At 42.5% G+C, this 16,312-nt stretch overlaps 1 protein-coding gene across 2 annotated transcripts in view; it reads right to left on the minus strand.

The window, feature by feature from the left end:
* The window catches only part of KLHL32 (kelch like family member 32), a 157,851-nt gene that overhangs the window by 116,374 nt on the left and 25,165 nt on the right, over positions 1-16,312 (minus strand). The window contains exon 2 of one of the 2 annotated variants that reach the window (XM_075268196.1): positions 8,326-8,412. The exons of the other annotated variant lie outside the window; for it this stretch is intronic. Coding sequence (XP_075124297.1) covers positions 8,326-8,348 — 23 coding nt within the window. The 5' untranslated portion in view covers positions 8,349-8,412. The remainder of the gene's footprint in view (positions 1-8,325; positions 8,413-16,312) is intronic. 2 annotated transcript variants of the gene reach the window in all.

The following is a 16,312-nucleotide window of genomic DNA, read 5'->3' on the forward strand; positions in this document are numbered from 1 at the left end:
GTTTGACTAGCCTAAAGGCTTTTCAGAAAAGACTATTGGGATATTTAAAAGTTATGTTCCAGCTTTATTTATTAATGGGCCAGAGATGAGCCAACACTGTTCGGATCAGCCGATCCGAACAGCACGCACCCATAAAAATGAATGGAAGCACCTGTGACGCTGACTTTGCCGGCGGCCGGCCAGCGTCACAGGTGCTTCCATTCATTTCTATGGGTGCGTGCTGTTTGGATCGGCTGATCCGAACAGTGTTCGCTCATCTCTATTAATGACCTATGCTTAGGACAGGCAATCAATCGAAGAAGAAGTGGTAGAATTTAGTTATGGTTCCCAAACTAGGGATTTCGCTTTATTGTCTGTGAGCTTCCAATTCAAGCACCCTGTGGGCAGTGGTGTAACTACATTTTTGTTGGCCCTTGTGCAAACTTTATTCTGTGGCCCTCTACCCCTTCCCTAAAGCGAATTCGTGATAGAGACAGTTACGGGTGAAGCAGTGGTATCTCATATTTTGAAAGGGATACAGCTTTACTACCCACAACTGCAGTTACCAAGAGTATGGTGAGTGAACAGCATAGTGTCTGGCATGTAAACAGAACTGGGAACTGTGTGCTGTGGTAAAAAGGCTGATCTGCAGGGTCCTAGCAGTCTAAGAGATGCAAGAGATCAGGGACTCCGGACCCCTGCTGATCAACTGTGGTTAAACGTACTGTGGTGCTTTTGCAAGCACCATGACTGCTTAAATATTTACATTGTACAGTATCTGCTTTATAAATCACCATGTAATGTTATTACAACCTGTAATAATAGTGCACGGCTGCTATAAAACAGATGGTGTGTGTTGTGAATAGTGAAGGGGCCCCAGACAGTATAATATGCTCCACAGTGGCCCCCACACAGTATAATAAGGTCTCCTCAGCCCCCAAAGTATAATAAGAGGACCAGAGCGCACAACTCTACTACATCTCAGATGTAGCAGAGTTGAGCGCACAGCTCTGCTACATCTCTGGTATAGCAGAATTGAGTGCACAGCTCTACTACATCTCTGGTATAGCAGAGTTGAGTGCACAGCTCTACTACATCTCTGATGTAGCAGAGTTGAGCGCACAGCTCTGCTACACCTGAGATGTAGTAGAGATGTGCGCTCAACTCTGCTATACCTAAGATGTAGTAGAGCTGTGCACTCAACTCGGCTACACCTGAGATCGGACCACAATGGAGACTGCTGTAGACCGATCTTACACTCCGCCTCCTCACAGATGAGCCTCCGGCAGAACCAGCGTTGATTGGCCAATGCTGTACACTGTATTGCATTCGGCCAATCAACGCTGGTCAATGCATTCCTATGAGAATAAGGCATCTCCCGTATAAAGCAAGCTGCCGGGGATCCTGACTAGCATATATCAGGCTGCCACGAGATGTGCTTGCAGGTGAAGTTTGAAAGTGATAAGACTTTGCCAGCCAGAGCTAAATGCGAGAGTAAGTTCAATACAAACACATCGTGGCAGTGCACCATATGCTAGTCAGGATCGTTGGCAGCTTGCGGTATGCGGGAGCTGACTTTTTCCCATAGGAATGCATTGACCGTACTCTTGCATGTATCTCAGGCTGGCAAGGAGGGTATATAGAGCCCCAATGAGCTGTTTGAGTAAGATTCCTACCTAAATAAAGCTATTTAACCCTGCCAGTACATCTATCCCTGTCTCACAGTCACATAGTTCACAGTCTCATATGAACCAAATTTGAAATCCACCATTCGTATAAAGTGGAGGTCACCTGATTTAGCCAGCCAATTACTTTTTCCGATTTTTTTTCAATGCCTACATTTTCCTCCTTCCTATCCCCTGCACAGTTATTAGTGCAAAAAAAGCGCCAGGGAAGGTGAGAGGGGATACAGATTTTTAGTGCGTTTGCTGCGTGGTATTTGTGTGGAATTGAATACCTCGAACAGCCTGATATTCGATCGAATGCCGTTCGCTCATCTCTAATAAGGAATCTTAAAATGCACAGAATTGTGGCTAAATTTTGTAATTATGGAATTAATAAATCAGCTAAGAGGTTATATGGAAGGAAGATAAAAGTATGTAGCTGCCATATTAAATACATGGTGTGAGCCAACAGTGCATAAGTGGTGTGAATTTTCTGCCTGACTAAACTAGTTTTAAGAAAGATATAATAATAACAGTGTTTTTCTTTGAAACTTTTTTTTGTTTTTCCATGCCACATTATAAATTAGGCAAACCAAAAAAAGGAGCAAAATAGGGAAAATATGTATTGTATTCTCTGGGGTTCTTCATACTTCTCTATGCAAACAAAAAAATTTTTTTTTTAAAAAAAAGGGAACTAGAAAGGAAGAAGAAGTAGTTAGGCCTCATGCACACGACTACATTTTATTATTGCAGATAAGCAGACACCCATACATTTTAGTGGGTGCATACACACAGCTGTAGTATTTGTGGCTGTATGTCTGGGCCAAATTGAAGGGCGGCAAAATATGGAGCAGATCCTATACTGTCCATTCTGGCACTCTTTCAATTCAATTCAATGTAGGAGTGAAAAGAATTGATGACACACAGATACCAATTTGTGTGTCATCCATTCTGTTTTTATGGACCCACAGACTCCAAAGTCCACATGGTTGCGTGCAGGAGGCCTTTATTCTTCTCTCTTCTGCAAAATTATTCTGGCTTGGCGCAAAATATTGCAGTAAAATCTCCAATAAAATGTGGTTTTTACACAATGTATATCACTGTGGAAAGTTTCCATACATCAAAGTCATAACAATGACAAAATCTCTGGAAGTATGAAAATATATTTTTTGAAATAAAAATTACCATTTATTGATATGCATAAAAATACATTATAGTGTCTGAAATGAGAGCATAAATATATAAAACCACTCCTGTTTCAATTATCCAGGGTACATAATATGCCACTTATTTATTATTATTGAAGTACGCAAATGTATTCCAACATATTCACTCAAGTACACCTTTCAAAATTGAGAACATTCCTTTGTAAATGGTTCAATATAAAAAGTGTCAGGTCCCAACTAGAGATGAGTGAGTAGTATTCGATCGAATAACTCCCCTGCATAGTTATTGGTGTAAAAAAGCGCCAGGGAAGGTGGGAAGGGAATCGAATTTGTACTGCGTTTACGACGTGGTATTCGACCGAGTACACCAATAACTATGCAGGGGAAGTATTTGATTGAATACTACTCACTCATCTCTAGTCCCAACCATAAGTCCCAGCATAAAGGTTTCTAAGGCTAAAGCCCCATGTTGAGGAAATTTACTTCAAATAAGACACATTTTAGCAATTACATTTACTAAAACAATATTCAATTCATTCCTTAGGTGGAAGTCCATAGTGGTCGTGCATTTTGTATTATCATCTGCCTTCCTTGAACCTTCTAGTGTGTTTATGTTGCACCATTGTGACTCCTACCCATTGATGGGTTAGGGGCCTTTGCAGGCTTTTACTAATCTAATTTATATTTAGGAGTTTGTGGTTTGGATTATGGATTGTTGGATTTTATGAATTTCAATAAAGATGTTTAATACAGTCATAGCTTTAAGTGTTGGCACCCCTCAAATTTTTCTAGAAAATGAAGCATTTCTCCCAGAAAATTATTGCAATTACACGTTTTGTTATACACATTTTTATTTCCTTTATATGTAGTGGCCAAACACTACAAAAAACTAAGGGAAAAAAGGCAAAATGGACATAATTTCACACCTTTTCAAAATTATTGGTAAATAACTTTGTTTCAAGCATGTGACGCTTACTCCAACTCACATATGCCAAGTAACAGGTGTGGGCAATATAAAAATCATACCTGAAACCAAATAAAAAGGAAAGAAGTTGACTCAATCTTTGCAATATGTGTCTGTGTGTGCCACGCTAAGCATGAAACACAGAAAGAGGAGACTTGACAACCAAAATTGTGAAAAAATATTAACAATCTCAAGTCCATCTCCAGAGATCTTGATGTTTCTTAGTCCACAATGCGCAACATAATCAAGAAGTTTACAGCCCAGCTAATCTCCCTATATGTAGGCAGGATAGTCACGATGGTGGATAAGTAGCCCCAATCAAGTTCCAAAGAAATGCAAGCCATACTGCAGGCTCAGGGTGCATCAGTGTCAGTGCAAACTATCCATTGACATTTGAATGAAATTAAACACTATGTCAGAATATCCAAGAGCACCCCCCTACTGACACAGAGACTTAAAAAATCTAGACTGCAGTTTGCTAAAATGTATGTGATTAAGCCAAAATCCTTATGGGAAAATGTCTTGTGGACAGATGAGGCCAAGATAGAGCTTTTTGATAAAGCATATCATTCTACTGTTTTCCACAAAGGGAATGAGGCCTACAAAAAAAAGAACAGACTACCAACAGTCCAATATGGTGGAGGTTCAAATATATTTTGGGGTTGCTTCACTGCCTCTGGAACTGGGTGCCTTGACTGTGTGCAAGGCATCATTAAATCTGAAAATTACCAAAGGATTTATGGTCTCAATGTAAGGCCCAGTGTCAGAAAGCTGGGTTTGTGTCCTAGGTCAGCGGAACAATGACCCCAAACTTACTTCAAAAAGCACCCAGAAATGGATAGAAACAAAGTGCTGGAGAGGTCTCAAGTGGCCGGAAAGGAGTCCTGATCTAAATCCCATTGAACACCTGTGGAAAGATGTTTTAACTGCTGTTGGGAGAAGGCAGCCTTCAAATATTTGTTTTGTTCTCATTGTTCAATAAAAAAGAATAGTGAAATAACTCCAATCCACATTTTCATCAATATGGAACCGCTTTTTCTTTTTAAGCATATGTTCACCTTAAAGGGGTTTTCCGGGCAAAAAAATAATTTTACAAAAAAGTTGTTAGTGCTGCAGGCTGGAGCCTCCGTCTGCCGGTCCAATCTGTCGTAGGCACTGTATCAGCGTTTCTGGTCCCCATTAGGGGAGGGCTGGAACCTCCGCAATAGTCTACGGAGGATTCCGGTCTCCTCCTGGGACCAGAAGCTTACTTCCGGTTCAGTGAAGGCAGCGGCAGGCCGGAGGATATTTAAGCCTTGTTCTGGCTCCCGCTTGTCGCTGGTTATTCAATTTTTTTTGTTGTCAGCTCACCCTCTGCTCCCGTTCCCTCCTGACCTTCTTCACCTGCCTCTTCTCCTGTGTACCTGTTTTTAGCCTTCTGTGTATGACCCTGCTTACTTTCCAGACTACTCTTCTTGACCCCTCGATTTGGATACGTGACCTCCTGTGAATGATCTTGGCTTGCTTCAAGACTATCTCTACTTGACCTCTGATTTCACTACTTCATGACCTCTAGTGTATGACCCAGCTCTCCTGACTACTCTTCTGCTTTGCCCTCCTGCAACCTCGTGACCTCTCATGCACCAGCTTGTTGACTTCGTCTTCGTTATCCCTGGAACCTGCGAGACCTCCTGTGTATCCACTTGGCCTGTACGACCTTCCTGCGGTGCTTCCGCTATCTTCTGGCATACGACGGACATCTTTCTCCTTGCTGACTTGCTCTCCTGTTTATTCATCCGCTGAGGTTAGTGTTATCGGGTTTTCTGGGTGCTTTGTTGCTTGGGGTGCGCTGAATGTGCAGTTGCGATTCTGGGTTCCAGAATTTACCAAGTCCGACTCCACTATCAGGAGCTCAGCGAAGACCTCTGGGGCCTGCTTCCACTCTGGTTAGGAGAGCGTTGTACACTTAGCACTGTTTGGCTTCGGTGTGTGGGGATTCTGGTTGCCCAAGACTAACTGACCGTTGTGGTTAAATCAGGTTCCTAAAAAAATGTCTGTTAGTGCTATTAATGGGTTAATAAATGCTACAAAATACTTTTAGCAGTGTTTTGAGTGATTTCTGCAGTTCTCAGTGAGCGTATAGCATCCTCTGCATTTGTTTACATCCATAACTGCCTCTTCTGTGTTTCCTACAAGTTCCACGATGCCTCACTTCTCCTTCCTCTCTCACTGATTGACCCCCTTCCTTTCTTTACAAATTCTTCTCCTCCCTGTTTTGTTAGCTAGCCCGCCCACTACACCCTCAGCAACCATCAATAGAATCCTAGATCTCCATCACCACATCTCCCTCTCACACTCTTTGTTCCCCTCCCTTTCAAAACACTCCCCCTCCCTTTTTCCCTAGCTAGCCCGCCAACTTCACTGCCAGCTGCCATCTTTGCGACAGCGGCAGGCGGCTCGGGAAGTCTATAGCGCATGCCCCAGTTGTACAACTACTGCACACACATCACTGATGACACAACCTGATAGGAGGTAGCAGGGAGGAAAGGTAAGTATGATGGGACAGGTTGTACTGAGAGGACAGGATGGGAGGGCTGGGGATGGGAAGAGAGAGAGGGGGATATAGTATGTGACCACGGTCTCCGGAAGCTGCGAAACAGAGAGTCACAGGAAACTATGAAGATGTGCCTGGAATGGTCACGTGACCGCCCCATCGATAATGGTAAATATCCACTTTTGCTAATAAAAGTAATTTATAAAGTAGATGGGGGTTAGTTTAATGTAAAAATGTTTTGTTTTGTTTTTTATCCCGGACAACCCCATTAAACTCTTTAAATGGCAATAATGCCTTTTTTTGTTCTGATATTCTGCCTTTACAATAAATGGTAAGGGACAGAATGACAAATACTTGCTATTTTTTGCTTTATTGGTGAGCGAAGTGAATACCTGTTTGAACATAGGACACAAGACGCAAGTTTTACACTACATATAGTATTTCTTTTCTTTCTTTTGTTAGGCACCAAAGTACATATCCCATTATAGGAACAGGAAATTAAAAACTGATGGATTGCTGTGTTTGGCATATGACATACACCAACTATGCATTCACTTGTGGTGTCCATTATTTGCATACTGTACATCAGTAGCATAACTAGGAATGGCAGGGCCCTGTGGCAAACTTTGATATGGCCCCCCGACTACCTTTTTTCTTCCTCGACTGCTTTCCCATTCCCGAAAACCCCAACCAACCCCCCCACACATTCCTCTATGCACTATTATGCCCCATAGTGGCCCCTAAATACAGTATTATGCCCCATAGTGGCCCTTGCACACAGTATTATGCCCCATTGAGGATCACCCATGTACAATTATTATACTCTGGAGTCTTTTCAGACTCCAGAGTATAATGATTGGAGATCCAGGGGAGGATACAAACATAAAATACACTGTTACTTACCTCTCTTGGGCTTCAACGCACTCGCCGCATCTTCATGATGGACCAGACATTACTTGAGCCCCTTCTGTGGAGGTGGCTGTAAGCAGGAGCCAGGATCGGTAAGTGAGGCTGCATGACTTCAATCCCCACAAACACTATCATTATACTCGGGGGGGTCTTTTCAGACCCCCGAGTTTAATGATTGGAGGCCCAGGGGAGGTGAAGTTAACATAAAAAACAGTGTTACTTACCTCTCCTGGCTCCAGAAGGCTTCAGGCCTACTTCTGTGATAGACCAAAACGAAAAAGGAAAGGAAAAAGCCGGCAGCTCTCTGAAGTGCATTGTCAAAGCATCCTTATGCGTTGTGACACAATCCCCGACCCACGTGACATCTGGGACGTCACACAAGTAGGCCTGAAGCCTTCCGGAGCCTCCGATCATTATACTCAGGAGTCTGAAAAGACCCCTGAGTATAATGATATTGTTTTTGGGGATCGAGGGTCCACGGCCTCACTTACCGCTCCTGCTTACAGCTGCCTCCACAGAAGGGGAAGTACCGGCAGCAGTGAGCAGGCGCCAGGATCAGTAAGTAAATAGAGCATGTAACCTGCTGGAGTTACTCCAGCAGGTAACAGCCTATTAAAAAAAAGAAAATCTGCAGCGGTAGCGGCTGCCGCCAGGCCCCCTAATGCCCTGGGCCCTGTGGTAGCTACTACCCTGATAGTTACACCTCTGCTGTACATATGACAAATACCTTGATGCCACTGTGAACTAAGACATGGAGATAAAGGAATGTCTACTGCCACAATGGGGCAAAATCCAAGTCTTTCAACAATTGATCCTAGAATGATGCTTTTAGTTTTAGTTAATGTACCCAGTGTGGGGTTAGTGGTCTATTGCTAGATAAGATGTAGTGCAGTGTAAGCATACAGTATGCTGATGATTGTGTAGAGATTTCAGAAATATTGTAAGGCCAAGTCATTTCCAAAAGTCTCTTTTCAAGTGCTTAACCAAGCAAAACAGGCAATGCTTTCAATTCACATCTGCCTGACTAACCTGAAAGAGGTTTCAATTAAGAACAATCTAAATGAGGATGACAAGCTCTGAGAGCTTGGAAGAAGTACATGGCTCATTTACCTGAGGCATATCTCAGAAGGCATCGTCCAGGTCGGTTCCTGAATCTTCACACTTAAGATCTAGAGAAGGAACAAACCAGCATTCCAGCTGCAACCAAATATAGTAAATAATTAGAAAAATATTGAATCTGAAAAGGAAAAAAAAATTAAAACTAGTAAATAAAAGATGATCTGATTAATTACTAGACCATTGATACTTTATTTTATGCTAAGGTGTACCCAGTAGATTTATGCTAAGGTGTACCCAGTAGACATCAGTTTGCCTGCATGAGTATAACAGACTTTGGGGAAAACATTACTTATTCTTTAATATAAAATTCACCTTGCATTCATGCTGCCTTTCAATATTGGCATAATCATTCTCTGTAATAGACCATTCTCCTAGGTGAGACATTTTCTTAAAGACAATATATAATTTTCTTTATGGTTATTTATATAGCACCAACATAGTTCACATCACAGTACATCCATTGTTATTATTCATATCAATCACAGTCCCCAATAAGGCTTACAAAGTAATTTCTCAATCCCAACACAAAGATACTGATTCAATTTAATAGGATAACAACAAAACTATCATTATGTTTTTTTGGAAACCCATAAAAACACAAGGAAAACACACAACCACCATGTAGATGCCCTTGGTAAGATTTGAACCCAGGATACCAGCGTTGCAAGGCAACAGTGCTAACCACTAAATCATTACTACTAATATTATTACTATTATTCGTTACATTCCAAAACAGACTATATGGAAATAGTCATAAATATAAAGTATCGTATAAAAGTGAGTACACCCCTCATAATTTGTAAATATTTAATTATATATTTTCATGGAACAACACTGAAGATATGACACTTTTATTCAATGTAAAGTAGTCAGTGTACAGGTTTTATAACAGGGTAAATTTGGTGTGCCCCGAAAATCACTCAACACACAGCCATTCTTCCCCTGACATATAGGGACTGTTCCTCCAAACCTCCTTTTGAGATCCTACACCTTTGCTAATCACTTGGATGCTCCTTTAGGGTAAGTTCACACAGAGCTTTTTGGTCAGGGTTTTGAGGCTGTATTCGCCTTAAAACCCTGACCAAAAAGACGGCTTCCATTGAAATCAATGGGAGCTGGTCAGGTTTTTTTTTCCGGGAGCCGTTTCTTCCAGCTCCCGGAAAAAAGAAGCGAGATGCTCATTCTTCAGGCTGAGTCGCCTCGCGATTCGGCCTGAAGACACACACTCCTCCAGTCTAGGCCCATTCATTGGGCCTAATCCGGAGCTGAGTGCCTAGCTGGATGCTGGAGCAGTGCACTGGCTTTCATTCGCGGCTACCCAGTTTTTGGATCGGAAACTGAGGTGGTTTAATGACTGTTCTGCATCCATTCCATGTCCATCCATTTTTATGGTTTTGAATACAACTGTGGAACTGGGAAAAAAGATTGAGGCAAGCAAACAAAAAGCTAATCGATGTTACCAGACAGTTGAATTCATGTGAGTTTTACAGAAAAATTTTTGGGGCGTGATGAAGACGTACTGCTCTAGAAATGTTCTGTATATGAGCGTGACAGAATTTAACAATAGAGGAGCTTAATATCAGACCCCGAGATGAGGGAATTGTTGAGCCGGAAGAGTGGTTAGGTCTGTTAAAGCTAAGGCATTGTATTCAGTACTTTCAAAGCTGTTACTTTTAGTCATGTAATTGCCTTAAAAGTAGAACTTATTATTCCTTGTGAAGTACAGTTCACACCAAGAGTTTCTGAAGAGTAGACACTTGAGAAGTGTAACAAAACAAAATTAGAGCTTTATAAAGCCACCTGAGAAAAACTGTAAAAAGCTTCAAAATTGCTTTCAAACAGAACCATTGTAGCCTGTGGTGGTGTGAACCAGTCCAAATGGCGTAATGATCTTGTTTACACTGCAATTCTGTTGGAATAAACTATGGTAAGGCTAAAAATGCATATGCAATTTATTGTGCCAGTTACTCAGTTACTTAAGGCAAAGCCGGGAATGGATCCAGTAGGAAGAAGTGTACAATACATTCTTGCTTGATCTTTCTTATTGCTTTTGCATCTATTTCTGGCTTTGGTTTAATCAAAAACAAAAGCAAAAATCACACCAAAAACTACAATTTGATATGATAGTGTAATACATAAAATACATAATAATGTAAACGCATATACATTTCATCTTCTTCATGCCACTCTACTTATGAGGCTAACTGAGTGACACTGGGTAAAGTACTCACATGTGCCCCATACAAATCTGTGTGCTATAAGTTCAGCTTATTTTAAAGAACAGTAAGTCAATAAAGCAGGAAACTTTTTCATGCAAGACTCTTAAAGAGATTGCCTCAAGATCAAACGTATGCGACTGCTGGGACTCCCATGAGTCATGAGGATAAGGGTCCTTCATTTAAATTGAGCTGCAGCTGAGCATGCTAACTGCATGTCCACTGGAGATAGCTTTCATTAGGTTCACACTAGCATTGGTCTTTCTGTCATTCGGGTCATCCATAGAGGGACCAGAACAATGGAAAGCCTTTCTGCTAAAAAAGCGGTCATCCATGGATACCCACAGACACTATAGAATATCTTTTGTGGAGTCTCCAACGCAGATGTGAACCTAGCTTTAGTGGCATACTCAGATTTTTCGACTCAATCACTGCTCCATTCAAACATGGGACAAGGGTCAATCATTTTAGTGATCACTGGGGGTTCTCACCAGTCAGATCTCCAGCAATCAGACTCTTAATCTTTAGGCAACTATTTTAAGGTCAGAGACAAATGTAGCGTAAAAACCGCAATGTTTAACAGTGCCTGTAAAGTGGACGAGATTCTGGCTAAATCCATCCATACATTGCAGAAAAATATCCACAGCAGAAATGTGGCAATTTCAAAAAAATTGTGTTTTTGTAAACTGCAGTATGTCAATTATACATATGAAAACAATGGGCTTTTCCATATAGGTATGATAGGGACAGAAAGTCTGCAGAGGAAAACTTTGTGGACTTTCTGTGAAAAGCGCAAAGTGTTTCCACCACGGTCATTGCCGCAATGCTTTTTGCCTAAGTCTCACTACATTGGGCCTTAGGTCAACTGTTGCCAGAATGGATAGTCACTTCAAAGACTTTCTCTTGCTTTAACAGAACAAACATAAGAATGGGAACTATATAAAGTCTTCATTTCTTCTGTGTTGGTGCTAAATAGGAGTCATATAATTGCTATATATAGGAGCTTTCTTAAAAGTGTTTAAGATTTTGATATATCAATAGTTTTTTTCATCACAGATTATTTTGTTGGACATTAAATTATTTTGTTGGGCCTTAGCCTTCAGGCTGCCCAACATTGCAGAAATGCATTGCAATGCCCAACATTGCAGAAACACAGCTTTTTTGTTGCAGATTTTGCTGCGGTTTTGGAACCAAAGCCAGGAGTGGATTCAGCAGAAGGTAGAAATATAAGAACTTCCTATATATTTCACATTACTTTTGTAGCCATTCTTGGCTTTGGCTCAAAAAACTGCAAGAAATATACAAGAAAAAGAAGCTGCGTTTCTGCAATGTGGGGCCGCAGCCTTAAGTTCAGACTTGCTTTGCTGATTCCAAACAAACACCAGGGCAAGCCCCTTTAAATTTGATGTGTCCACTCTTACTACGGGCTCCAATTCGTCAGATTACAGTTCTCAGATATTTCTGTCAATTTCATAGAGATAAATAAAGCAGATAGGGGTACAAGGCACCCCTGTTCTTGGACAGGCGATAGACTGCCTTAATGGGCAATCCATTAAAAGACCCCATTGAATCAGTAACCTTTCTTAGGCACAGGCCATCACTTTGAAAACTTTCATAAATCCTCTGAAAACAAAATGCCTAAGTACCGTATTTTTCGGACTATAAGACGCACTTTTTTTCCCCAAATTTTTTTGGGAAAAGAAGGGTGCGTCTTATAGTCTGAAGGTGGCGCCTGGCATCCGCTGTAATAGAGAGACGGAAGCCGGCAAGTGATAGGCGCCATTAAAGGTGCCGGGGCCTGAGACATCGCTGCGATCCTCTGCCCTACATGAAGCCAGCAGCGGCAGGGGCTCTTCCGTGCCCCCGCCCTTGGCTTCATGCAGGACAGAGGATCGTAGCGATGTCTCAGGCCCTGGCGTCTATCCCTCCTCGGCATCCGCCTCTCTAGTACAGCGGATGCCGGGTCAGTATCGGTGGCCTCTTCTCCCCCGGGGCCGGTCCCCACCGGCCCCGTACCTGTAGAGTTGCAGGCCGGCTCCTGCGCGGCGATATCGCAGGAGCCGACCTGTTCGGGTGACAGCCGGGAGCCTAATGAGGCTCCCCGGCCTGTCACGGCTATATTAGTATTGCGGCTGGTCTCTATGACCAGCCGTAATACTAATACACAGAATGTCCCATAGACGGCAATACAGTTGTATTGCTGTCTATGGGACTTGCGATCAAGTGACCGCAGGTTCAAGCCCCGGGGGGGGGGGAATAAAATAGTAAAAAAAAAAAAAAAAAAAAAAAAAAAAAAGCTTTAAAAATATGAAATAAATAAAAGTTCTAAATCACCTCCTGTTTTTTTTTCAATACAAGATGATCTAAGCAATAGATATCCCCCAAAATGGTATAACTAAAAATTACAGCTGGCCCCGCAAAAAAAACGCTCTATACATCCCCGTACAGCTGCAGGGTCACCTGTCAATGTGGCCTTGCAGCTGTTGCAAAACTACAACTCCCATATATTAAATATTTTACCAGTTTTTGCTTCAAAATTTTTTTTCCCTATTTTCCTCCTCTAAAACCTAGGTGCATCTTATAGTCCAGTGCGTCTTATAGTCCGAAAAATACGGTACATCTCTACTGCTGGAAGTCCTTATATAAAGTGCTATTTAATAGATGTGATCATGCGGCAGGTAACAATATTACATCCTATTACTGCAGGTTGTTAGGAAACAGTGTTATTCTAATTTCTCACCCTATATTTAGAAGGTTTCTCAGAGTACAATATTTATTTTGTCAGTGTGGCCTGAATTCACTGTTATAAATGAAAGTGCGATACACACCAAAGAACGAGAAACCTTTGGTTGACCATCTGAGTTTATGACCTGGAGTTTAGTATTAGATGTATATTTTTAAATACAATGAAACTTACACTATACGATACATATAGATCTGATGTTTTCTACATGACTTCATATCACAAACTGTGCATTATGAGGATCTGTCTAAAAATAACAGTTAACCATAAAATACCCTGTTTCCCCGAAAACAAGTCATCCCCCGAAAGTAAGATATAGCAGAGGTTTTGTTGAATTGCCTAATATAAGGCACCCCCCCCGAAAGTAAGACATCCCCAATAATAATAATTAGAGATGAGCGAACACTGTTCGGAACAGCCGTTCCGAACAGAACGCTCCCATAGAAATGAATGGAAGTGGTCGGCACGCGGGGGGTTAAGTGACCGGCCGCCGGCAAAGCGTACATGCCAGGTGCTTCCATTCATTTCTATGGGAGCGTGCTGTTCGGATCGGCTGATCCGAACAGTGTTCGCTCATCTCTAATAATAATCTTTCTGCGCAAAAACTGTATGAAGAAAAACATTGCAGCCGGCTGAACACTGTGCGCGATGTTTCATGTGCATGGGTATGCCGGCTGCTGACACTGCTGCGATATGTTGTATCCACTGTTCCTGCTGCTGTAGGATGAGCTGGGTGATGCCCGCTGTGCATACACTAAGCATCGTATGCGGCGAGGGTCCACACTCCCAGCTCATCTCACAGCAGCAGGAACAGTGGATACAACGTTCTGTACCACAGCAGAGGCAGCAGCCGGCTTTCCTGTGCACACGGAACATCGCGCAGTGTTCAGCCGGCTGCAATGTTTTTCTTCATACAGTCTTTTTGCAGCAGGCACATCTCAGCGTAGCACAGTGGTGGCAGCAGCACACAAAAATAAAATAAGACATCCCCTGAAAATAAGACATAGCATAGCTTTAGGACCAAAATTTAATATAAGACACTGTATTATTTTCAGGGAAACACTGTAGTAAGTTTCACTGCATTTTATTTTGCACACACAGCCCACTTGCCTGCCAGATACACACTGTTGCATGTCCCACTTCCCATTTTTGTTGTTCATCTGCTCAGATAAGTTGTTGGTTAATGCAGTCCATGATACGAATACTCATTGCAGTGAATCTCAAGAGCTTAACATATACTATATGGACAAAAGAACTGGGACTCCTATGCATTACAACTACAGGAACTTTTATGATATCCCATTCTAAATTCATAGCCATTCATATTGGTTTGATGCCCCTTTATAGCTAAAAGAGCTTCCATTATGAGGTCAGACACTGATTTTGGATCTCAAAGGTGATCGATGGAGTTAAGGTCAGGGCTCTTTAGAGGCATACAATTGTCCAAAATTTGCTAGTATGTTCTGTAGTGTATTTCCGAAGGTCACTTCTAAACCAGACTATAAACAATTAAATGTATATTTTTCTCGAACGAGGGTGGCTCATTACTCGGTAGTACTGCTTCACTTGTGGCTTCTGACCAAGGTCGGACTGGCCCGCCGAAGCACCGGGGAATCCCCGGTGGGCCCCGACTTAAAGTTTTCATTTTAACAATGCAGATGCATTGGTCGGGGCCCGATCGCGATGGCCAGGGGCCCCAACCGGGTACCTGGCCAATGCATCTGTCTCCACACACAGGGGCCCCTATTAGCTGATGCTGAAGCTGTATAGCATGTGCAGCTTCAGCCTCAGCTAATGGCCTCTCCCTTCACTTACCTGCAGCTGCTTTGCTGCTCTCCTGTGAGGTCTCTCCTGCTGCCGACACGCACTTCCTCTCTCCCCCCTCCCCCTCCTCCTCACACTGAATGCTCTTACATCGCAGCGTGTGGGGAAGACAGGAGTCCTCTGCTGAGTTTGCTACTGCTGGAATAGGTGAGTAAATTCTTTTTGTAAAATCTGTATGTTTAATATGTATGCATGTGTAAATTTGTGTAAAGTATGTGTCCTGTATACTGTGTGAGTACTGTATGTTTGTATACAGGTATGCGTGAGTATATACAGTATGCTATAATGTGTATGTATATATGTGTGTGTATATATAGTATTCATACAAGTATATATGACTTATATATGGTATATGAATGTATATAAATGTATATGTGCTATAGTATTGTATATGTGTGAGTATATATGGTATATGTATAAGGCCTGGTTCACATCTGCGTTCGGTGAGTTTGGGGAGTCTGCATGGGAAACACCCCCCCCCCCCCCCCCCGAACGGATTATCAAACGCATTAGCAAGCGGTGTGCAGTGAAAGTATGCGGACCCCATAGACTATAATAGGGTCCGTGTGCTTTCCACGCGGTGTCCGCACGAGTCATGTGGACAGGAAAGTAGATTGTGAAGTACTTTTCTGTCCGCATGTTCTTTGCGGACACTGCACAGAAAGCACATGGACCCCATTATAGTCTATGTGTGCTTTCACTGCATACCACTTGCTAATGTGTTCGGTAGTCTGTTTGGGAGGGTCCCCATGAGGACTCCCCGAATGCATTACTGAACGCAGATGTGAACCAGGCCTGAATGTGTAGGTATATAGTGAGTGCAATCCCATCCACACATTGCAGAAAAACACACATGGTAGACACACTGCAATTTCCAAAACTGTTGCGGTTTTGGAAATCGCAGCATGTCACTTATATCTGCAGAAACACCTGCAGTTTCCCTATAGGTATAAGTCTAAGTTCACACAGGGTTTTATGCTCTGGAACCTGAGGCGGAGGCTGCCTCAGGTTCCGGACCAAAAAACAGGTAGCCTTGACTGAATGCCGGTGCACTGCACCAGTATCCAGTCACGCACTCTGCTCCAGATTAGGCACAATAAATGGGCCTAGATGGGAGGAGGGAGTGTCTTCAGGCCGAATCGTGAGGCGAAATGACCTGAAGAATGAGCACCTCGCTTCTTTTTCCAGGAGCTGG

This window comes from Leptodactylus fuscus, chromosome 3, assembly GCF_031893055.1.
Source record: "Leptodactylus fuscus isolate aLepFus1 chromosome 3, aLepFus1.hap2, whole genome shotgun sequence".
NCBI lineage: Eukaryota > Metazoa > Chordata > Amphibia > Anura > Leptodactylidae > Leptodactylus > Leptodactylus fuscus.